This window comes from Cyanistes caeruleus, chromosome 4, assembly GCF_971803275.1.
Source record: "Cyanistes caeruleus chromosome 4, bCyaCae1.hap1.1, whole genome shotgun sequence".
Classification (NCBI taxonomy): domain Eukaryota; kingdom Metazoa; phylum Chordata; class Aves; order Passeriformes; family Paridae; genus Cyanistes; species Cyanistes caeruleus.
Window position 1 is genome coordinate 36,334,927 of NC_141704.1, and position 26,041 is coordinate 36,360,967.

At 35.1% G+C, this 26,041-nt stretch overlaps 1 protein-coding gene across 7 annotated transcripts in view; it reads left to right on the forward strand.

Moving 5' to 3' along the window:
* The window catches only part of ANKS1B (ankyrin repeat and sterile alpha motif domain containing 1B), a 412,251-nt gene that overhangs the window by 190,750 nt on the left and 195,460 nt on the right, over window positions 1-26,041 (forward strand). For all 7 annotated transcript variants that reach the window (XM_086885843.1, XM_086885840.1, XM_086885842.1 and 4 more), the window contains exons 13-14: window positions 7,167-7,747; window positions 9,691-9,763. In XM_086885843.1, the coding sequence (XP_086741969.1) occupies window positions 7,167-7,747; window positions 9,691-9,763 (654 nt within the window). The remainder of the gene's footprint in view (window positions 1-7,166; window positions 7,748-9,690; window positions 9,764-26,041) is intronic.

A 26,041-nucleotide genomic window follows, 5' to 3' on the forward strand; every position in this document is an offset into this window, starting at 1 on the left:
CCGTTGCCATTCACCTCTCAAAATTTCTTATGAAACATTCACTGAAAGTTACAAAGACTCACTGAGAGGATTTCTTTTTACTTTTGCTGCATGGCAGAGCTGAAATCTTCCAGCAGAATCTTAGCTTGAATGTGAGTGTTGAGTTTGTCCAGTATTTCACCTGAGGGATGCTGACCATTGTTTTATCTGTCTGATAGGTTTAGTCCATAAAAAATGTTAGCATGTTATTTTTCTGAAGAATCCTTATTTTGATGTGCAGGCATAAGGCAGAATTTTGTACTGTAAAATGTGATGGTTCATGAGAGCCTGTCTGTCTTTAGATGTCTAGGAACCATGCCTTATATAGTCACATAGAAAGAAATCCTCATGGAAACGGCATTATGGAGGTGGCAGCTGCAGCTCTTTATTTTTGTCTGTGTTGAATTTTGCAGTAAAATTTAACCCTTTGTGGGAATGAGAAAATTACATTTTTGTCCGCCTCAAATACAGAATATACATTTATAAAAAAAAAAAAATCTGAAGATATACAGAAGCAGCTCAATAAGAGCTAAAATTAACTCTGTTTGTACCATATTACACTGCTATTGCTGAAAATTTGGGCAAGGACTATATTTAGGCATGATAATACGGTTGGAATTAAGCAGTAATAACTGCCTAATATCTTTCCTCACCCAAAGGTTTTTTTCTTCGTTAGATGCTGGCAAGCAACGTTCAGAAAACTCCATATGGAGATATCTTTCCTAGAAAATCTTTCCCATCTTTTCAGTTCTAGATGGGTCGTTGTGAAACAGATGATGAGAGTGAAACTATGAAGGCAGAGACAATGAGGCAGAGTACAGACAGTACAGAGTCAAGTGCAGACTGTGACGCTAAGGGGTGAATTGGCAGTTTTGAAGATTTTAAGAGCAAACTCCCAACCCACAGAGAAGCTCATTGTGATTTCTAAGGGGGATGGGTTTTGAGAAACTGGCAGAGTTAGAACCTGGGCACAGAGCCTGGAGACCATCAACAGCAACCTTGCCAACCACATTCTGGTGATTTCTCCAGATTTAGAAATAAGCAGAAGAAGAAACTGCAATCTGGCTGGACACTATTGCTCCTCTTCTGTGTCGTTGTAGAAGCCCACAGTCTTCATCACTTGCTTAGTAGTCTTGTTCTATCTCCCAGGTCCATTGTACCTTGCTATAACTTTTACAGCTCTGCCTCAAGTGCTGCCATCAAAGAGCTGTAGCTTGGTCAGAGCATGATTTTGTTTGCTGTGTGAAATAATGCCTTCCTGAATATTGTTAATTCTGTTTTTAAATACTATGAATTTTCTGTCCTACCCCTTTCCTTGCTGATCATCCCCTTTTATATCACTTTGCCAATACAACTGGTATCCTCCCTACTGAGGGTATTCTAGTGTCTGCAAAGCAACCTTACTATGCAAATATGCTTATCCATCCTTCTATAAGAGGGTAGTTTCCAAATATTACTCAGTTCTGACTGTTGGTTTTAGCAGTCAACTGAATGTGGGGAAAAGGAGTTGAGAATACATTTTTGGGCAGCTATTACACATGTGCAAAGCGTGATGCTAAAAACATCTTTCTGGATAAAACGAAAACAGAACCTGAATAGAATAATCATGCCACAATACAGTTGTTACCATAGCTATAGAACAATTTTCTAGTGGATTTTTATTTTACATTAGAAATTTTCTACCATGGCAACAGCAATGCCTGTTAAAGATCTAACTCTGTCATTATAATTTATCTATTACAGCTCTTTTCATTGGTGTTATTAACAACTGTTATTCTCCTGAATGCACTTTAGTTTGGAACATGGAATCTCTTGAGATACAAATGTGAATAAGACGATTTCCAATTTTACATGAATGCAAAATTCATGGTATTCAGTATGCTTCTGATTTTTCTTAATGTGTTCTGCAGTCTTGGAGTCAGAATCAGGAAAAAAATAGACGAGTTTGATGAAGCATCTGTAAATTATAACTCTCAATACTGCAAGTGAGGAATGGTATTCCATAGAGTTCTATATATGTGCCACAAGCAACTGTGCTGGGGTGCATCAGTGTGAAAATAAATAGCTGATTGAATTGCAATCTGCTTCCTAAATACCAGTTTGGTTGTGTATAAACTGGTGATAATAGCAATATGTATCTGTGGCTTTGAGATTATGGCACAACTGAATTTATTTGTAGTTCCAAATGTAAATGTTTTCCTTGCAACACAGATATGGCAGTATCACAGTGATTTTCAGAAGTAATCCACTCAGATGGATAAGCTGAACGTGCACTTGTAATAACACTAAAGTTCTGTAGAAATGACATCTGTTTATGTTTTGGTATTTATGATACTATTTACAAGTAAAAAGATAAAGTGGTAAGAAAAGCAGTATCTGGTAAGGAAGCAAGATCTCTTTCTATTGGCTTTTTTTTTTATTACAAAAATAAATGTACTTGCAAAATGGAAAAAAAAATATAAATAATTATAAGCTGAATGCTTCTCTCCACTGGGATTGAGTCCAAGATCCTGAACTTCTCCTGTTCCCTTGTATCCCCACCCTCTCTCTTAAAGTTCCTTCTCATAAAGCTTACTCAAAGGCCTGTGAACAGAAAAACCTGGCATTATTAAATGACTGTTCACTGAGTATAGACCTATGTAATGTAATTGTTTATATAAATTCTTAGTGCCAGTTAAGTTGGTTGAAATAATAATAATAAGAAATAAATATATGAATTAATAAAAGGTTTAATAGTATGGGTTTTTTTCAATGCACAGCAATATTCAAAATAAGATTTTTTTTATGTTTAAAAGCAGAAAAGAATATATAAAATATTACATTTTGTGCATTACTACTAAGCTTTAGGAGAAATATTGATTTCAGTATAATTTTCTAAATATGCAAAAGTTAAAAAAGAAAATCTGTCTCAGAGATGGATAATTATTAAAAGCTAGGATTTATTTTTTTTTTTAATAAAGTTACCTATTTTAGCAAGGGTATAGTAGTGGTATTAGTCTGCGTAAAGCTTTTCATTCTTTAAATTCTTGAGATGGAGTTTTTGGATATTCCCATGAACAATGAATCTGTATTTTTAGATAATGGTGCAATTTTAAGAGGTTTTTAACATCTCATATTTCAGGTCTTAGGTCAGCAAATACTGATTTGGAATGAGAAAGTGTACTCAAGGAAATTATTTTATTATTATCTGTTATATGGTTTATTTTTTTCCTTCTATAATTTCTTCAGAATATGACAGTGAGTTATGCTACTATAGTATTTAGAGCAGTATTATAGTCCATCCCTGTACTCTCCTTATTTGCTGAACATAAAAATATTAAACATTAACTACATTAAGAAACTAAAATAATAATACAAGTCAATATTCAAAGAACATTAACCTTAACAGTTATCAATTCAAAACCCAGAAGATTCAGAAATATTATTGTTTAATTAGACTGTTGGATGTCTGGAGGATTTCTACTCCATCCTCCTGTTTGCAGCAGGACTGTCATCATAAGATCAGACATGTCTTTTCCTAAGCAAGTCTTGAAACTGTGCAAGGGTGCAGATGGCACCACTCTGGATAATCTGTTTTAGGGCTGCAGTGCAGCTTGCAATGCTGCTTGCTTCACATCCTTCATCGTGACCACATGGATTATTTCTTTTCCTGACAGCCCCAGTCTTTTTCATTTCCTGGTATAGACGTGGTTTGCATTGCTCAAAATCATGGGGTGAAGAAGGTATAGCTATGAGATCTTTGCTTACATTGTCACATAATTAACAAAGCTCTTATTGAAAGCAAAATGTATCAAAGAAGTGTCAGCTGAGGCGCCTGAAGGCAACAGAGTACACTGTCTCTGCCAGAGCTTTTGTTACTCTGGTCAAGAGAGACCAAAGGTTACCCAAGCAGCCATTACCTAAAGGTTATCCAAGTAGCCATCGGCTGTGTTCCTTGGTTTTTGAGTGATGAATTTGACATTAGAGGTCTGATTCTTTTGATCTACTGAAATAAATAATAACCATGCTATGAAAATATTCTCTGTTAAAAAATGTTTAGTACTCTGAATAAAGAAAATCTTGAGGAATCTCAAATCAGATGCCCAAATATTTGTACATTTTCAGCATTATATCCTTGTGTCTTACATTTTTCAAATTAGTATAATATCACATTACAATCTCACCTTAGAAGGATACATGAGTTCATATTTGTGATCCCCTTAGATAATGGAGTCATAAAATTTGAGAAGCTGTTAAAGAACTCTTTGTATTCAAAAGCAAATTACATACTGTGCAGTAAATAGGTAAGACCACTCTTATTGAACAAAGAGAATATAAATTCCTGGAGATATTTAAAAGATGTGAAGATACGACACTTAGAGACATGGATTGGTGGTGGTGACTGACTTGGCAGTGCTGGTTTAACAGTTGGACTTGATGATCTTAGAGGCCTTTTCCAAACTGAACAGTTCAATGATACTGTGAAAATGTTGAGGAGCTGCTTCTTCATTAAGCAAACTTCATTCTGAACACTGAGTGAAATAGGGTATTTATGTTTGAAAACTAGTAGTGATCTTATAGAAGACTACTGACTGCACAAGCAACTTCTGTTTTAATTTTTTTTGTCTTTCTTGAAGTATTTGTTTGGGTATTTTAGAGATGAAAGTCATGCCTAAAGTAGAATATACATACTTACATACGCACAGTACAGTAACTGTTGTGAAAGATCAAGCTGCAAAAGGCTCATACAATATATTTGAAATCTTTGAATACATGGTTAACTGCTCCCACATTGACTATCAAAACATCCAGAATTAATGTTTTGATATGCTGTCACTGCAACACTGTGGAAAGTAAGAGAAACACAAACTTTCTAGTGGTCAGTACATATATTTACTGACCACAGGGGAATTGGAGTTCTCAGTAAGAACTTCATTTACAGCAGTAAACTGAGCAACATCAGGGCATGAGATGCCACTGGCAGTCTGTACTCTTAAACTGTTTGGGTTTTGCCAGTCTTTGGCCAATACTGAACAGACTCACCTAGAAGGTGCCCAGACACAGTGAAGTTTTAGCTGAGACCTGAGAGCATCCCCAGTAATTATTTGGGTGGACCAGCTCTGTCTTGAGAAGGCGAGTGTAACTTAAAGGACATGAGCCTAGTAATTCCTTCAGATCCTAATAGCTGTTGGCCAGTGCTATTTTGTAACATAGATGTAGCAAAGCTAGTAGCGAAATTCTTGCAATCCTGTCTCTGTAAGCTTTTCCTTTTCCTGATTTATTCCTCCTGCTTTACTTTATCCTGATAAAAATATTTGTCTCCTCAATGAGTTCAATACACAGCTATAAGATACCTGTCTGGAACATCAAAATAGGATTCATGGCTAAGATGTATAAATGTAGGTATCTGAACACAAGCTGAATGCTGTTTCCCATAAATCACTGGCAGTGTAGTTAGCCCAGTGAACAGAGTACAGGGAGTGAGAGGTTCCACTCATTTTATTAATCTGATCTCTGACTGTGGTGGGAGCTAACATGCTTCTTACACATGTAGAAAAATGAGGTGTCTTAAACTGGAGCAGAATCTCAGCTACTGAGCTTTTCATGTAAAGGAAAAACACCCAAGTCAGTGATTATTTGCATAATTTATTCCTCATTTTGACTTCACCTTCAAAGTTGCAGACATATGTATAAATCAGCAACTTTCAGAAATCAAAGAGAGAATGCCCCATGTCCTCCTTTTCCCCTGAATTTTTGCCCTAAACCAATTTTTTCTGGGTTTATTGATCCCTTAGGCTCTGTCATGTCCTACATTTAACCTTTCTCCATAACACCTCACATCTTTTTGGTTGCAAAATGTCTGAAGTGTATATTCTAGTTTGTTGTTTCTCAAAGAAGAAAAGTATATGTTCATAGGTTCTTAGAATTTTATCATATATAGAAAAACATTTAATTTTATATTTTTAAGCTGCTGACTAGTAAAAGAGTTGATGAAGTTTTGAAGTACACACCAAAATCTTTCTTCTGTCATTCATAAAGTCAAGCACTGTTTTCTTTTAGAAAGGATATTTTGAGATTTGATTGAGGCTTTTTTTTGCCAGCAGATATTTTAGTTAATTGGAGAAAACTGCTCAATATCTTTGTACATGATGCTATGCTTGATTCATTGTAGTAGCTACTGATGTGCACACAGTCCTACAGTTAGAGTCAATCTAGAACATACAACTTCTAGAAAAAATGAGATTAATTTATTTATTAATAATTATTAATTGTTATTAATTTATTTATTTTTAATGAAGTAGTTATTGAGATGTGACCATTAGCAGGGACACAGTTATTCTGACTAGAACATTCTGACTTAATGCCATGTTGATAGAGGGATGTTAACCACACCAAGACTTAAAGTGAGGCAGTGCAAGCCTCCTTATTTTTTACCCTCCTAGTTCTTTCAGCAACAAGTGTAAAAAAGAGCTATAAAATTTTAAAAATCCACTCTAAACCTTGCCAAAGAAGTGCATTTTTATGTGGTTTCTTTCTGTGTGTGTGTGTATGTACTAAGTTACATATAAAGCACGTTTGAAAAGACTTGATTTTGTGCCCTCTTTTCCCAATGGTTACTATTACTATTCTCAAAAGTTCCCAAAAATAAAAGCAGCACTCAGATCTATTCCTTAGAGACTGTCAGTAAAAAGGCATCAGAGTGTAAATTCACTATTATTATAATGCCTATAAAAAGAAAAATTACTAAGAATACTCCTGACAATAATGGTTCTTCATGTATTTTACCACCTACAAACTAACTACCTAATTCATCATACTAAACTGTGTAATTTGTGCTCATTTCAACTCAATAACAAATTAAAAGAGACATCATCAAGTTGATGGAATAGCACTGTCCTATTTTATCTTATGAATTTGTTTTTTCATGAAATTTATATATAGCACTGAGCATTGTTGGCTGTTCTTCAACTAGCAGATATTTTAGGATAAAATAAACACATTTAAGATTTTTTTTTTAAGAAAATAATAATTCAGTTCATGGCATAATTGTCTTATGTTTCTTTACGTAAGAGTGTACTATGCAGCATTAAAAACTAATTTTGAGGGGAGTAAGCATTTTGTTGTTTGCACTATTTTATCTTTATGTTTACGAGGTACTCTCATTTCAGAGCAACGTAGCCAGGGTGAAGCATCCACTGAAAGTGAGCTTCCTGAAGGACACCCTGCTGAGCAGTTTGCAGGTTTACTTCATGGATCATCACCTGCATGTGACCCACCTGAAAATCCTCTCCAGCTGTACAGCAAAGTAAACCTGTGCAGCGGGCCACTGGAGAAAAGCATTTTGAGCAAGAGCGCAGCGCAGCAGATACAGTTACGGAAAGAAAGCAGCTCTGATCCTCCTGTTAAGAAAAAAAAGCCACCAATTGTAAACAGAACCATATTTCATACTAAAAATAAACCAGCAGAAAATCATACCCTGGTTGGTGCGCCAAGGATAAGTGAACAATGGGTTATTACCACTGGGGGATTTGTGGAGAGAGCGTGCACGCTGGGCAGAATACGATCCTTACCAAAGACCTTGCTGGAAATGCACTTGTGCAAAAATGTTTCAAAGTCGGATTCTAATCTTATCACCCATCCACCAAATGATAAAAAAGCGAGAAGCAATTGGAGTGAACCCACACCAAAGCCACAGTGCTCCAAAGGGAATTCAGAGAGAACACCTTCCTTCACATCAGAATGGGAAGAAGTAAGTTTTTTTTTCAATTTTTAAGTACTGTGGTCTTGTGAAGACACTGTTATGGTTTTCAGTTTTGAAGACAAAATAAAAAGTGACTGTTCCACACTTCAAAGCCTCAGAGAGAATGTCACATTGTATTGCAAGGGAGTTCAACAGCTGGCACAAAATGCAAAGCATTTCTGTTCAAATGCTGCCCACTCAATAAAGTCTATTGTTTCCCTATTGAATGAAGTTAACCAGAAGTAATTCTGCAATTTTTTGTGGCACTGAAAATATTGTCTACTAAAGCCCTCACCACTGACAATAATAACATTAATAAAGTCCTTAGTAACTGTGCCTATTGTTTACATATTTGCTAATTATTTCCAACATGGAAGTGCCACATCAGCAAGAGCCAGGAGAAAATGGCAACAATAGAGAATTCATTGGGCATTCTACAAACCCTCCTTATACATCTTATCCTCTAACTGGTATGTAGCCTGTGTACAAAATGCTTGGCACATACCTGGCTGCTGTGTGAAGTGGGAATACTCATAGCTGCAATGAATTCAGGACTACTAACAGAAATGTCCACACTGAATTTGTAGTGCACATGCTTGCTCATATGAGAGACTTTATTTTAGGTTTAGAATTCAATTTAAATTAAATTTTAGACACCCTATGTTTAACTTTTTTTTTTCCTGTGCTGAATTTTAAGAATGTAAATGATTCTTCATAGACACAGAAGTACCCATCTCATTGAGGTAAATTAAGAGTGTGAAATGTTTAGATCTTTACTGCTCCTACAGAGAAGTGAGCTTTTCTCTTTAAAACTACCACAGTGGGGAAATACATCTATCTCCAGGGTGCTATTATGTTCAAAAAGAACCCAGAGTTTGATTATGTGGTTGGTTATTTTTCTAGGAAAACGTTTCAAGCTAGCCTAAATGTCTGATTTGATAGGGCATTTTAAGGCACTTTTCATTGTAGAGGAGATACTCTCTCAGTGGAGATGTACTAAGTTTTTTTTACTCAGGTTTTAATCTTTACAGCTTGGATGTATTATAATAAAATCCTGATTAGAGTCAGGTCCAGGTTTGCCTTTTTACATCAAGGTTTGATCTTAAGAGTAAAAAAGTGCCACACATATATATATATATATATATATATAATATGACTGCTCAATCTGCAGATTCTGTCATAATTTCTAGACTTTCTCCTGTCACCGGTGGCTAATGCATACTCTTCCTACTAGTTCTAATATTGAGCTTAGTAAAGTGTGTTTCTCTTTGTCTACCTTCTTAGTCCACAGCAACCTTTTGATTCACATTTTGGTTTGTCCTGTTCTTACAGAAAATAAAATAGATACAGTGGTTTTGACCTAGTAAGTTCAATGTGCCTCAGAAATGTATGTAAGTTTTGAGATAAGTGCAGTGTTGTTTCACAGAGAATGTTGTTCTGTCTTATGTGAGGACACCACTGTTTCATACCTATTTAGTCCCCTTGGGGCAGGTAGGAAAAAAAAGAGGGCTAGGAAATTCTCAGGAAATATTTATTGAACAATTGATTTCATTGTGTGTATTTAAAATACTTTAGAACATACAAGATAATATATTTTATTCATTAATATTAATGCTTATACAAACCACTAGTTTAACCTAGTATAACCACTATACATAGCTAGATGAACAGAGCCATCAGTATGTAAGGAACTCTGCCATGGAAAAAGAAATACTAGCTTTAGCTTTTGCTGGCATACAAATATTGCAAAATAAAAATCAATGTGAAGAAATTAATTGTCTACCTTTGATTTATGTGTTTTTACAATTTTGATTGTTGTTTTCCTAATGAGAGTAATAATGCCATAAATCTATGCATGAAAAACTAAAATAAAATAGTTATAATAGTTTATAGATTATAAAATAATCTGAAGATGGGATCCATCAATTGTTTCACTGTTGTCTCTTTTGTAGATTGATAAAATCATGAGTTCAATAGATGCTGGAATTAATACTGGACTGGGTGAGATGAAAGATCACGCTACAAGTAAGGAAAAACAACCAACTATTGTTTAATTTTTATTTAATTGTCCATAAGGAAACTGTGGATAAGAAATTGCTAAGTAACCCACTGTGCTGAAATAATTTGTAGATATTTGAATAACCATGAACAGAATCTATGTTGTTTACTGTTAGAGATGTATTAGGCCCAGTGTCCTGGAGCTGTTGCTTTAAATAGCATCTTGGAGTCATTAATGTTGTTTTGAAATCTTACCAGAAAAAAATACTTCATTAATGTCTTTGTATTGAAGCCTTTCTTCAAGGGGGGTATTTTACAGTCTTTTCCAGATGACGATTTGTTTGGAATGATGGAACTCTGAGTATATATAATCCAATAACTGCTGACACTTTTTAAAGTATTGTATTATATAATGCTGCTTCGAAGAAATATTTGGCACAGGGCTGAAAATGTTGCTGACAGACAGTGACTGGTGTTAGCAATGATGGGAAAATTTGAAAACTTCCCCTACCATGGAGAATTCTAAGAACCCTGTGTCATGGGTAGCCTGTTGGTCTGTCAGCATAAACCTGTGCAACTGTGCTGATAAAAATTTTTAGAGCATTTTATTATGTCTCCTGCTTAAGTCATGGAGGGAAAACTGACTTGCATGTCCAAATAATTTAGTTCTGAGGCAAAGCTGTGTTAACTCACCTGTACTGGTACATTCCTGCTAAAAATTGCATTGGGTTTATATATAGGGCAGGATGTTATGTACCTTATCACTCAAAATTTGGAAAAGGATATATTTGAACAACTGTCCATTTCATTACATATATATACAGGATGAAACTGTGTCTTATCAATTAAATATAATTGGCACAGCTATTTTAACAGTAGCTTGCAGTGAAAAGGGGATCTGGGATAAAGAGAAAATAACTGATTTGAATGCAAATATAATTGCAGATAAAACAAGCAGACTCAGCTTATTTTTTTTTTCTAAAAAGAGTAAGGGGAAATATCAAAAAATGTGCTAGGCATGTTGTTCTGGCAACTGGTCTTTCTGCAACTTGCAGCATTGGAAAACAGAACTATTCCTAGACAAACTCTACATTAGGAGATAGTGAATAATTTCTGAAGGTATTATAAATAATTCAGGATTTTCTGTTTCTTAGATGTTGTTGTGGTAGTTGTACCAGGTCTGCTGGAGATGGAATTATCTCCCACAGCAGACTTCATAGTTCCTTGCATTAGTAGCTAGAAAGATGTTCACCTGTCAAACACCCTGTGCTCACTCAGCACCCAGGCTGCCTCTCCAACATTCCCCCTTTACCAGTGGGTGGAGGGTGGGCAAGATCTTTGGAGGGGACATACCCAGGATAGCTGGCTCAAGCTGCAAGGAATACTCCATACCACACAGGGCTGTTCAGCAATAAAAGCTAAGAAAAGGAGGGGGAGGCTGAATATCACCAGCTGATAGGAAGTATAAAATAAATCTTTTGTTTTCCTTTGGTTTTGCACAGGCATTTTCTTTTGCTGTATTAAACTGCCCTTATCTTGACCCAAGAGGCTTTTTTTTCACATCCTATTTTCTCCCCTGCCCTGTCCTGCTGAGGAGGGCAGTGATGGAGTGGCTTGCTGAACATCTGGCATCCAGCCAGGGTCAGCTTCCCACAGTAGCACAAAGGCACCAAAGGCAAAATCAGGTGTAGGGTAAGAAGCTGCAGAGCAAGAGCTATGAAATAGAGACAATAGCAACAGTATATGTTTGACAATTTCCATAACTTAGTGATGTGTAAATATTACTCTGTCTGTTCCTATGACTGACCACTGCTTTTCATTTTCTACTTTTTTAGGATCAAAAAAATAACCTCACAACTCTTGTCATCAGCCATTTTGTGTTTCTGCTGCATACCTTATTTTTCTTGATGGAAATATGACATTTTGTGTTTCAGCTCTTGCAGGTGATAGGAGGCCTAGTCTTTGCTTCTTTTCCCTGAGTGGATATTGAATTCCAACTTACTTTCTATTCAGTGTGCAGCTTTCTGAACACCAACATTTTTTTCTTTTTTCTTTCCTATCAACTCCTTAACAGTCTTTAGCTAGTTTAGGATAATAGTTTGACTTTGCTCTTAACTAAGACATCAAGCTATGATCGATGAAAATACAGCTATGTTTCCTTAAATTTTACCAGTTGTGCTTTACATGCAGCTTTCAATAAAGACATATCTTTCTCCTATTGATCTGAATATATGCAGCTTCACATGTATGTCTTCCACTTTTCATTCCTTTTGGCCATTTCCAGATTCAGTCAAACACAATTTAGGCAGAAAAGCAAAGGGAACTATTATTGAATCAAATACATTACATGCATCAAACATGCTATACTTCAAGTATATTATTTTTTATTGTCTAAATATTAACCAAGTAATAGGTTATCTTGGAGGAAATAAGTAGTTCTTACTGCTAGCAGGCTTCACCTTAAACATAACACAGCCAAAGGTAAAGATCAGGCCTGTGCTTAGGAATAAAAATTAAGTAGTATGGTATCAGATCATGTAATTTTGAAATACTTCATCAGTTTATGTATAAATATGTGGGATTTTAGTTTTTACCTGAATATATGTGGGTAAAGCTTATCCGGTAAAGCTTTAAAATAATGTTTTTAATGTTCAGAGAGTGTATGTCAAAGAAACTTCTACTGTTGAACTGCAAGCATTTAGATTATTTAGCACTGTATTAAGGAAACCTCACTTGTCTAGTAACTTTTTATCAAGTAGCAAAAATCCTGATAATACTGAAGAGCAAATGTAGCTTCCTATGGAATCCTTCATTTTAGTGTTTACTTAGTCTTGCACTTCATATTATTCTTCAGTGTTTTCATGAACTTCTAATAATAGCAAAAGTATGTAAAATTCAAACACAAATACTCTGTCAATCATGAACATTAAGAGCTTTTTGTACTACATATTATCTCATTCTCAGTGAAAAATATTTGAGAGGAAATATGCTCATAATGAAATAGCTATATTTAAAAATAGACAATGATGAAATCTTGTGATGAAATTCTTGAATGGACTTGCCAGAACTTTGGCCTATATTTTCCTGCTGGTTATATCTGGAAAGACTTCTCTTAGATCTCCAGGGAAATCTCTTAAGAAGCAATTAGAGGAGCAGTAAGAGGAAAGAATCAAAATTGAGTATGCTCATGAGGACTTCATCCATAGCATGCATTTAGGAACAAAAAAATTAAAGCAGAGCTTTCTGTTTGGTAGCAGTACAGGTATTGGAGGAGCAAACTTAAAACTACAGAGAAGAAGATGACTTTTGATGTTCTCTGGCAAATTAAAGCAGGAGTTCTGACCAGGAAGCATGTAAGAACAACTCTTGATAACTGCCAAAACCCCCAAACACTAGCCCAAGGAATAAAACACCCCCTATTACCAAGAGGAAATAAAAGGTGTGGCTGGCTGCTGTGATCTTCTACTCAAGATGTTGTGGAAATATCTGCAACACCTGGCACTTAAATTATGGCTGATGTGTTTCTTCAAAGAGTCAAATTTTGCCAAATTACAAAGGATTGCACCACTCATTAATATAGGATAAAGAGTAATAATGGTACTGCTAAGAATTATCCTAGAAAATCAAAAGTTCTTATCAGGCTCTGTGGTAGTGAATAAAGAAGTTGAAGATCCAAGATAATATTCTCTCATTTCATGTCCAAGTCTAGTGTCAGATACACCCTCAATGTAACTCTCCTCTCTCCCAAGAGAAGTTTAAAATGAGAACCATTTGGCAAGAACAAAAATCATAATCTTAAATAAGGCAACTTGAGCATAGGTCTTCTCCCTAGGATTATTTAAAACAAGATTAAGGAAGTGACTAGAGAAAGTCATGGATCAGCGTGCAAAGTATCTTTCCTGTTTGCATGCTAATGGTAGAAGAAAGAGGAACAGAGAAGAATTAACCGAAGAGTTAATGAGGAAAATGGTAATTAATTGAATATTACAACAAAACTGACATTGTAGGTACTTTATCCTAAATATCATAATAGTAGAAAAAGGGAAGAAGAGAGGAACTTTTGGCTTGTATTTCAAAAACAGTTGCTTTCAGATCGCAAAAATAGGACTAGATAGAGCTTTTAAATATCTCTTCGTGTCCAGAGAAGCAGTAAAGACTTTATTTGTTCTTGATACTTTTCCAAAGATACTGGACATGATAGTAATGGGGGGTTTTAGTTGTCATTTTTGTGTAAAAAATTACATTGACAGATTGCCCAGGAAAAAAGAAAAAAGCTGAAGAAGGTAGGATGTCAACAAATTCAGAGATTTTATTTTAAGAAATATATAGGGCACAGGTTCAAGACAAGTCTGTGTGGTTTTCAACAGAAATCTACTAAAAAGATCATAGTACAGTCTTCACCAATGTGAAGAAAAGAAAGTGTAAAAGACCAGCTGGGCTAAATTTCCATCTCTTCTTCCAGCTTAGTCAAAATGAGGAAAATTTCTCTACTAAACATGGTGGAATAGCACACGTGTGTATAGACATGTCAGAAGTGCCAAAGCACTCAGTGAGAAACAGCTAGTAAGATTTAATATAACTATATTAGTGCATTAATAGGTAGAAGAAGAACAAAGAAATCTTCAGTACCTAAGAGAGCTACTGGAGGAAAGGAAAAGGTGCTTGGAGTAGGTGCAGAGAAGGGAAAAGCACACAGTGATTTTTTTTTTTTTTATTACATGAGTTTACTGTAAAGGTTGTTGGTGAACATATGACATGAACAGTTAATCCTAGAGCTAAAACATCAACTGTAGATAAGGAAAGAACAGACTCTATAGGTTAGGTTCTTTAACTGTCTGCAAAACAGGCCTATTAGTGCCTTTCTGTGAGATTTCATGAGGGGTGTCTCAGGTACCAAAAGACTAAATAAGAATAATATAGAACTTATCTTTAAAAGAGGAAAAAAAGAAGAATGTGGGGAATTATTTTCGATTAATAAGCAAATTAAGGAGCAGATATACTACTTTAAGTAGCTAGAAGAAATAAGTAATAAAAATAATAAATAAGTAAATTAATAAGTAATAAGTAATATGGATTTGTCAAGAGTAAACCTATTAAAGCCAGCTAACTCCCTTTTAGGACTGGATAGGAAGTATTAGGTAAGGGAAAAACAGTAGATGTCTGGTATTTAGATTTCAGTTAGGGCTTTGACATTGTCTCCTCTGTTTTTCCTGCAAATTAATTAAGAAGGCATGAGCCTGATGAAAATAATGGTGGGTCATACAGATAAATCCTATTTGTAATGTCTAAATTCAGACTTCTGGAGTGTGGACTGCACTGAGCACAGCTGAACCATTAATGCTGACTTAGATAAGCAGGCACTTTTTTGTTATTGTTCATCATGTCTAAATGTCTGAAACATGCAAAATGGCAGTGATGCCTTGCAGGAGCTCCTCAGATATAGCTGTCTACCTAAAATGAATCTCCCTCTGCTCCACAGGACAAAATTACAAAGGTGATATAGGGAAGCATCCAAATAGATTATTAGGATGATTATAACTTTGGTTACATTCAGCAGCATCTGCAAGACTTTTGAATAGTTACCAGAATGAGAGAGAATAATGTTTGGTATAAAAGTGATCTTGGCTTGATCAGAATGGAATAGATCACTGGTTTATGCCTGTTTGAGTCTATTTTGTAATGATTCTGTGACTACTGTGATAACATGATGTAGAAGGAACCTATCTAGAAAGTAAAGTAAAAATAAGAAAAAATGCAATATCATATTTTCTTTGCCAAATTATAAACAATTTTTTTCCAATAAGAAGTCTTTCAAGACATACATGGCAGTAAGTCTGTGTTAGTAGGAGCTTGGTAGTTGTTTGCAGGTGTGTGACTCAGGGTTTACTTCCATTTGCAAATCACTTGGAAGGGAATAATCAAAAAATAATCTACTTAAAAAACCCAGAATAAAATGGGTAATGGATATCATATCATCATCATGATTAAAGCTTGAATTGTATAAAATCAGAGCAGTTAAAATAATGAGTAAGAAAATAACTTTTGAAAGTCACAATTCCACATCAAAATAGTCAACAATCATTTTAGTTTTTTGATAGAGACTTCTGTCAAATATGTTCCAGCACATGGAGGGTGATTTAGAGTTTTATAATTCTACTAATCATGAATTCTATTTTGAATGCTGTCCATAAATGCACTAAACAGTTGCTGTGTGTATACAAGTCAGGATATTTTTGGTCAAGTACCTACCCTTGAGTGCTCTCCTAGTTTGTTCCACCTAGACACAGACAGGGTAGAGTTTGCTGAATTATCTTCATTTTCTTGATCTGAAGTTTTAGTTTGAAATATACTGTCAAGCCTTTTTCTTACAGCTGAAATAACCAAAATTCAAATTGCATTTAGGAAGATTGTATTTTACAGGGTTTTGGATCGCCCTTTTGTGAGAACAGTGATTTTTCCTGTCCTTGGAGATAATCCTAGCACCATATGCAGCATCTATGTCTTCATATCAATATCAAGGCTACAAATCTTGCTTGATAACACAGCCTGAGTGCTTGCCTTTCAAAGATTAATGCTGCTTTTTTACTGAAAAAGGTATATGAAGCAGAATCATACCACATGAACAAAAAATACTTTCAAGTAAGCCAGCAAATCTGCAGAATATTTACTTTAGCAGTATGTATCCTCATGTGTAGAGCTTCAGAGAGACTCATGAGTTGGCTCTTTTAGAGCTTCTTGACTTGTTGACTGCACTATCTGTATCTCATTTGAAAGCAGGACTGCACTGCATTATTCTGAATTCAGAAAAAACCTACAACTCCACTTTATGTCTTGTTTTTGTACAAGCAAGACTTTATTGTTTCTCGATGTGCCCACTGTATATTTGTGTTTCAATGTCATGTTGTCCAAATTTAATGCCAGGGACGGCCAGTAGGTCTAATTCAGAGCACTGAATTAGAATACATTTTGTAGTGTTCTTTCTCAAATCTTCCATTTCAGGATGAAAGTTGTAGACAGTCATCATACAAAAGTTATTTTCGTTGTTTATTTACCTTCTCTCTACTGATATGACCAAGGCTATTATTGATGATTTCTCCTTTGCGGTATGGGGAAAAATTTAAGAAATCTTTTCAGGTTTGTGAGGGAAATCACTTTGAGCACAAAGATCGGGAAAATAAAGTAGATGTGACCACCAGCTTAGGAAAATACGGAGTCAGGTGGGGCCACATCCAGAAAAGCTGACTGAGAAGTAAGGATTCATGTTGCACCCTGTGCAGCTGTAACAAAATTGAAATTGGGAAAAACCCTTGACTGCCTGAAGCTACATGCTTGATTTTCTCTCTTTCTTCCACCTGTTCCACTGCCACTGCTGAGACATGAAGCCTTCATCATCCCTAGCGTGGTTCTGCCTATAAAAGCTAATACATTAATTCAAAAGTCAAACTTTCTTTTAACATGAATGAAATCTTTTTAGACTAGCCCTTTTCTGTTTGCTGACATATGGTTGCAGTTTTGGCAAAGTGGTTTTCCTCCAAAGCTGTTAATATCCTCCCTCCTCCAAGAGCTGAAAACCGATAAAATATAAGTACTTAATTAGGGCAGAATTTTAATTGGATATGTGTAGGCATGGTGGCATAAGGCAGATTTCACAGTGGTACATTATAGACTTAAAAGTATATATTTTTTTTGGAATTTATAGCCTGTTTTGCAGCATTTACCTTGTCCTTTTTAAATCTCCATTTAGTTAAAATAAGAGCTTTGATAAAGTGGACATAAATAAAAGAATTTAATAAAATGAGCCATGAAACTTCTCACTAAGAGGGACACCTCTTAAGCTTACAGTTTTGAACACGTAATAATAATTTTGCCAGACAACCAGACTGTACAACAAGGATAAAATCACTTCTCTTCCAACTTCCCTTTGAAGCTGATATGCTGTGCAAAAAAGACCAAAATACCTGTAGCATCATCTATGGATGGTGAAAAAGGGTAAAAGAGAAAAGGAACCCAACTCTGTAGCTGGTAGAAGAGGAACCTGATGTGACAAGGCAGCTCCAGTGGCTGGTGTCTGCTCCCAGTGCTGTTTGATGCTTCCTCAATAGGAAATGCATATGCAGTCTGAAATTACCAAGCTGCAAGTCTTTGAGCTCTTTAGCAACAATTATAGGACTGCAGTTTAGGAAAGAGAGCCACACATTTGTGTTTGGTTCTGCCCTTCATTGTATCCTATTAACAACTGGAATGTGAATGTGGAATTTTAATTTGCAATGGCAGATCAGCTGGGGGGAATCTGCATAACCAAAGTCAATATGCGATGTTACTGAAGGCAGAAGTGATTCTCCTCTTAAGTAAAATGGTTTTCATTTGAAAATGAAGCATTCTCCTGTGGAGCCTGTCACACTCAGTACCCAAAAGCAAGGAGGTGTACATGTGTATGTGCCCAAGTTGCTTGTCCATGGTCACTTATGTGTGTTGTGGTAGGCTGACTGTTGCATTCTTAGTGTATCTGTTGGGTTGTTTTTGATTAAGAAAAGCAAACTATTTTTTCATTGCCCTTTAGGAATCAACCTTTGCTGTGGTATGGTCCTTTTGATTCAAAATTTTCTTCAGTGGCTCTCCTTGTTTTTGCTTCCTTTTTCAGATATTTTTGGTCATCCTTTTGGAATAACAAAAAGATGAATATCACACTCAATGTGCAGTTATGTTGCTGCTGTAGTGCAGGGTCTTCCGCTGATAAATTGTCTGAGCTGTTGTTTTATCAGAGCACACTCCTCCTCTTGACAGGAACATATTCCCTAATGTTTTACCACTGCCAGCAGTGTCCTTGATTATCAGTACAGACCATGCCTTTAACCCTTTGAGGTAATGTCTCTTCTGGTGCTTTCACACATGCATTTCTGCCACTGCACTATTCATACCAATCCTCCTATTTCTATTAAAAATATTTTCATTTCAAATTATTTGAACGACAATTTCAGTGTATGCAATCATCTAGATTATAAAATAGTGGAGAACAGAAGGCATATAGCTATAAAATATGAGGGAGAAATATTTTTAGCATTTATTTACTGAGAAAATGATAGTCCTAATGTACTGCATGTCATGAACTTGCCTAAAGATCATATAAATTCTACAGAAGTTATCACATATAATTGGGTTAATTTTTCTTTTTTTTTACTTCTACATTGTAAAAACCTAAACAAGAGATAAAAATGTATCTGTTTTAGTGATTCATTGAATCCCAAAACAAACGTTACAGAAACTGGGCAAACTGCAAGATAATTGTAGAGCTTTTAGCTATGTTTTATAATAAATGCAATGGGAGTTGGATGCAAAAAAACTGCAGGCATTTTTTTTTATTTTCTTATTCTCAAATATTTCTATTATATTAGCAATTTTACCCTGTAGTGTCATAAATGTAATATGTTCTTCATACACCAATTTTGTTTGAAACAGCCTACTACAACTAAGGCTACTACAAGACTCAGGCTAAACAGAAAATAGAGTAAAAATGTAAGTCATTGGACCATATTTACCAAAGTAGTCTTTAACTGTGATGCATTTTCTTTTTAAATTTCCACTCTAAGTGACAATCAACATTTACCTTTTATCTCTGTCCATGCTTTTTATGTTCAGTGTAAGGCTTCTTTTTCCAAAACGGTTGCAAAGCAATTCAGTCATTATATTCACAGACTTGGATAAATGTTTTCTGGCAAGATGTCTTCTAGGAGGAATAGAGAATGTTGATAGCAAACAAAGAAACTTAGGAAAATTAAACTATAATGTCATAAATATTGACATCCATCAGAGAGTAAATGTATAGCTTAATTCTTGTCAATTTTGATGTAGTCTACTTGTGGCTGTCAGACCTGGTCTGCAGCAGAACTGCTTGAACAAAGGAGTCTTCTACAAACTCCCTTTTAATTGGGGGATTGTCATGTAATTTTGACTGACTTAATATGCTAAGACTTTTTCAGCAGTATTTCCCCACACCAGATGTAAGGTGCTGTTGAAACAGTGTAGGAAATTAAGGCCCTATTTCAATACTGATATTTTCTCATTTAAAAAAAATAAGTATAAAATAAGCAGTCTGGTCTGCTGTACTGTTATTTCTGAGCAACCAAACTTTTTTCCCCCTCATGGGATACAAACAATGTATTCTTTGGAAAATTTTCTCAGATCTAAATGTTTTTTTATTCTCTAGAAATACTCATTTTCAGGAAGAGGAGTAATGCATACTGAATCCCTACCATTTTTCATTTTGTTCTTAAACTAAGAGCTGATCCATCCATTCTATTGTTAAATATGGTTACAAAAGAAGTCTTTGTGACCACAGACATGAACAATTTATGTACAGTTTGAATGCTACTCAAATCTATGGAAATTCAAATAGTATACTTACCACTGTTATGAAAGCTTTCAGTATTTTTAAAATACTCTCACATTATATAATTTTCTTTTAGAAGTGAGAGATATTGAGTTATAAAGAAGATATATATGTTAATATGTCATGATATAGAGCTATATTATATTCACTGCTAATATATTTTGCTAATATATATAAATATATATATTATATATATATATATATTTTGAGACAGAGTGCAGAATGGTATGAATAGTCAGAATTCAAAGCTCAGAAAAACAGATTTTCAGTGACTTCCAAGGGCATGAAGCTCAGAAATACTGACAAATAATAGTAAAATAGAGAGTCCAGTAGTATGATGTTTAAGCATGCTTGGGGACAGTGCTTAGGAAAACTGTATATGTTACTATACAGAAAACCAAAAGTAAGTGAATAAAAGTTATTCTCACTTTAAAAGTTTGGATATACCTGTCTATGGCCTAACCTTACAAAATTACACTGGTAAAACCAAATCATGCTAGATCTCAAAATAATTGGTTGTGAAAGCTGTTTAAAAATAATACTGCTCACATTACCTCCTTGGTTCTATTGGTAATAAATGGCTGACTCTTAAATCCTGTGCATTTAAAAATATTTCTGAGGATGATGTTAATGCTGCACTCTGCTCTTCCTGGTGCATTCTCTCCTCTGTCAGACCAGTCCCTGAAGTCACTGAGCTATATAGAATCTATCTATCTGTCCACTATGGGGTTAAATACATATCTGATCTTGTAGATAAAGCCTAGATAAAATGATCAACAAAAGAATGCAGATTTCAGAACCTGAAAGAAAAAAAGGATTAAAATATTTTCAAAGTTATTTCTAGTAAGACTGAGGTTTTGCCTGTTTCTCTACCGAACCACAACAGTATGGGGAGAGTTTCCACAAAACAGTTTGGCTGGCTTTTGTGAAGTTAATGCCAGAGTGCTTGCTGGTGTGCCTAAAAAGTAGCAAGCCAATGATGCCCTCATTCTATAATGCTCTAATAATCATCCTACTGTAATTCCAGAGTTTAAGAAATATTTTCTTCAAGACATGATAAATGACGTGAGACGAATAATCAGATCACTTGAAAGTTTTATAAATCACATGTTTAGGTTCAGCTTTTTCCTTGCAATCTGAACCTTGCAACTATGTAGCCTCTTACTCAGGTGTATATTGATATTTTATTTCATTTATTTGACTAAATTAAACAGCATTTATTTCTAAAGCAGAATCAAATTCAATACCAGGTTGAAAAAATGTATGCAGAATAGGAATCAGTACATCAATGGAATTAAAAATATCTGATTAAAAATGAGGCTTTCACAGCCTGTGGCCAGAAAATACTTTAAAGGCAACAGAATATTCCTAACTTCTAAAATAGGTTTTACAGATCTGGCTTTAGTAATCAGTTTGTTGTTTTCATATATGATTGCTAATGGCAAATCTCTAAAACTTTGTTCAGTATCTCTGGTGGTGTTATGTATGAAGTGATAGGAGTGTCACTCTCAAAAATCTGATAGGGTTGCAGATGTTGTGGCAAGTGACACTATGATGAAGTTAATCTTTCATAAAAAAATAGAGATGTAAGTCTACTAAAACTGTATTAATAATGGTTTCTTGAAAGTTCAGCTGATTCACTCATGTCTCCTTCTAGTAGTCCTTGGATTTAAATAGATATGAATCTTTGGATTCATATTTCTAGTAATCACATTTTGAGTAATCACAAGAACATCACACGCTAGTTGAAAAATCTTTGGCTTGTTATAGAATTTACAGCACACCAAATTGTTTCTAGTTTTCATTCCACCTACAGAAAATGAAGTAATTCAGAATATTGAACTTATGAAAGTGAATTCATTTCCTTTGTAACCCAGACTGTTAACCTGAGTTCACGATTGTAATGCTAGGATCAGTATTTTCTTTTTTCAGTTCCTTTTATTAAGGAAGGAACTGCTTTGCAATGCCATCACATTCTTTGAAAATTATTTGAGATATACTGCTTAGTACCCCTACAACATAACTCATGACACCAGGAATTTTACAAAACTGTTTTTCTGCTTTTATCCATTGCTGTTATTTTAGGTTATTGCACTATTACAATTCTGAGAATGGCTGAGGTTAAATTATTGATTGATAATATGACTTTCCATTAAAAGCTAAAAATAGCATTTAGTCTAAAGTGGTGAATTGTTCTGGAAGCTATTTCTAAAAGTGTATTTATTATTCATTGACAATACTTGCACTTCATGCATAAGTTTAGATAAATATTTCTTAAAAACTCTGCTGTTTGTTTTTCTATTTACAGAGTATGATGGCCTATCTCAGTTACTTTGTGCTACTTTTGTTTTCTGCTAGGCTATTTGAAGCGTTTCATAGAGCATAATTCTAAAGAATATATTATCTTGTCAGTACACAAATCCCCCTATTTGCATATCAATATGGCATTTATATAGAGCCCAGCCATTCTTCTCAAATTTATGCAAGACAAAAATCTGGGTACATGAAAATTTTGAAGTGAGTAACAAGAAATGTGGCAAAACAGCTCTAAACCAGAATGTGAGACTACATGCAGGTGTTGGGTTTGCTTATTTAGCCACCTCAAGGTTTGATCTGCTTTGTAGTATAGGAAATAATCTTTAACCTGCAATAATCATTACAAAATATTGGTGGAACTAGTCTGATGAGTGCATTTTCAGGTAACCTGTATCTGCAGGACCACTTGAGCTCAAGGTGAGATCCTTTAGCCTTGACAAATGAACTAGGTATGGAATGATTCCTGGAGTATGTTTTATGAAACTTATCTGAAGAGTTGCATTTGTATCATTCCAATTTCTAAAACAAAAAGCCATGCAGGACTGAGTACAATGCCACGAGAGGCATTTACAGTGCTGTAAGCATCAGCACATATTCTTGAAACAAGACCCTAGGCTCCAGAGGTGGGAGATTGAGAATAGAACCATTGGCATGAGGGAGCTCACAGACAGGATGAACTGGGTTTATATAAGCTCATCCATATGCAAACAGTCCAGTGAGTTGCCAGAGCTGTGCCAGCATGCCACCCACTCAAGTAACGTCTTTATTATTCATTGAAAGATGCTGCAGTTTTCTTGTGGTGCTGCAGAGCCTGTGTTAGCAGGGGATAAATATTACAGAAGGTGGTTATAGAGTTTGTGTGTAATAAGGCAAGTTCCTGTTGAGAACCTGACTTTTTGTCAGGAAGCAGAGATAGATTGTTGCTCCCTAAAAAGCAAGGAGATGTCTGCACCCAGTGGGCAGAGCCAGGTGCTGGTGATACACTCCACTGACCACTGAAGTTAACTTAATGTTACCTGAAATACCAAATGCAACCTAGCCTTAACTCTAAAGAAATCTTGGGGTATTTTAATCTCAGGCAAGTTATTTCATTTTTAAATGAACATTTTTTTAACCTGTTCTAAAAATATTTGAAAGGGGAAATAGGAGAAAAGGATTAGAAAAGAGACTGATGTGAAACAAAACAAAAAAAATTGTAGTAGCTGGAGGTGAGGGATGACCAAAAAGCAAATGACCATAATTTAAAAGGAAAATAAAAAGTAGTGAGATAAACAGGGAGCATAGAAAATGAATTGTAAAATGAAGTTAGAAAGGATAGAAAGGAGAGAAGGGAATTCACCTGATCAGCTGCTCAAAGGAGTTGTTCACTCTGAAATCTGATGTACTGGGGGCAAGGGAGCCTCTGAATCCAGCTAGGCAAAAGCTAACAGGAAAAAAAAAAAGTGCCACACTCTTGTAGGTTGAACCTGATTTATAAAATAACCACAGGATAAATCTTTAATCTTCCATCATTTACAATTTCATGATTCAGAATTTCAAAAATATGTGACAGTGTATGCTTCTCATTTTCACAGCTCTTCACAGGACCTTGCAGCAGTTACCAAATCTATGAAATCAAGAGTGAAATCTATGAAATCATTTCTTTAACAGCTGTATTTATTTGTGTATGTATTTATCATATCTTTAACAGCTTGAGATATCTCTGTGCAGATACCTTTTTTTGAGCACTTTCTTCAAATAGTTCTGTGTTACCCAGTTCTGTGTTACCTAGTTCTGCTTGTTTGCTAGTCCAGTGTTGCTTAGCACAGGGCTGTAAAAAGATTTGCTCAAATTTTAAATTACATAAATTTTGGTTTATGGCACCAGAAATTATATGATAAAGGGTTGAGCTTCCTTAGTATTTTTAGCAAGACTATGTAGTATACATTTTTTATATATATGCACTCAGTGTACTAGCTTTTAACAGTAATCTAAAATCTTTACTGAATTAAGTAAAATATTTTGATTGGCCATGGTGTCATGTAAATTTTCAAGGTTTTTTTGCCTTACTAGACGAAAGCAGTGAAAATGATTACTCATAGGTGGTGAGTGTAGTGTTACTATTATCCCGTAAAACTTCCCAAGACAAGGACAGAAATTGCTCTGAGAGAGTAACTCCTTTTTTTCAGAAAATGTTATTAACTTCCATTGAACTCAGAATAAGGATGACTCTTTCTTAGGTTGTATTTCATCAATCACCAGACTGTCAGAAAAATACATAAAGGACAATTAAGCATAAAGACGCTTTCCCTTTCAGGGAGGCATTTAGCTGCAATTTGCTGAAAACCGGGGAAAATGCTAGGAAAGGATCACTGGATGTCCATCTTATTGTTATGCAATTTTTTAGTCATCTAACAGTAGCCACTGTGGTTGAAGCTGATGAATGATGAATCTAGATGAGCTAGATAAAGCTGTACTCTGATCCAATGCAGCTGATCCTGTGGTCTTGCAGTAAAGCATCCATCTGTTCTTAACTAATTCCTTGTGATTCAGTAGGCTGCATCTTGTATTTCTGTTCTGTAAGCCAAGGATAGACATCTGATTGAAGTTGTGTGTGTTGCAATGCTATATAATGTATATATTTGATTATCCCAATGTCTTTAAAAAAAAAATATCCCCCAAATCTATTAATTTAAAATAGAAAATCAAAATCTGTAAAGACTAACTGTGTCTCAAGCAGTCTTGCTGCATAGTAATAAATGTTACCAAATACAATAGCTAGCTAGCTAGCTAGATGATAGATAGATAGATAGATAGATAGATAGATAGATAGATAGATAGATAGATATTTCTCTGCATTATGGTAATGACATTCTTGAATAGAAATGAGTCCTAGTCCAGTGGCTGTGCTCTAGAAAACAGGTATTTTAATTTTTCAGTAAGATCTGCTCCTCATTGACTGAACAGCATGCGTTCTGAAGGAGGCTAAATTAAAGTTGTCAAAGCAATCAACTGAACATGAAAAATATTCTAACTTTGAAGTGTCTGTGATAAATGTATGTTTCATGATATAGTGGAGAGCTTTGACTGAGCTCTTTCTGGGTAAATAATACATCAACAGTCAGAAATGCAAACTTGTAGAAGGGCCAGCATGGTTCACAATGTACAGGTCAGCACTGACAAATCATCTGTCAAGTAAAATGAATTTTCCTTGTTGACCTTGAGGTTATAGTTATTAAAGATACAGCACTTACCCAGTGGTAATGTAGAGTTATAATCAATATTGGTATAAAAATCAGAAAATAACTGTGAGGATGATTTTTCCTAGTCACTGAGGGTTTTTCCATTAGCTTGATTAGCTGTGATCTGAGCTATTTTTGGGAGTTCTGAGCCACACATAAGCAATGGAATGTAACCTTTAGATCATAGATACTATACTAGATAGTGTTACTTAAATTCAAGCTGTCCCTGTTGATTTTGTTTTGTTTCTGTATATGCCATGAAAAATGTCTCAAAAAGCACTCTCAGAGAAATATTCAGCATCACCAAATATTATCATCCACAGTACCATCATCCAATGAGCTAGGCTGCTGACAGAAGTTATGCATTTTATGCAAGGCATC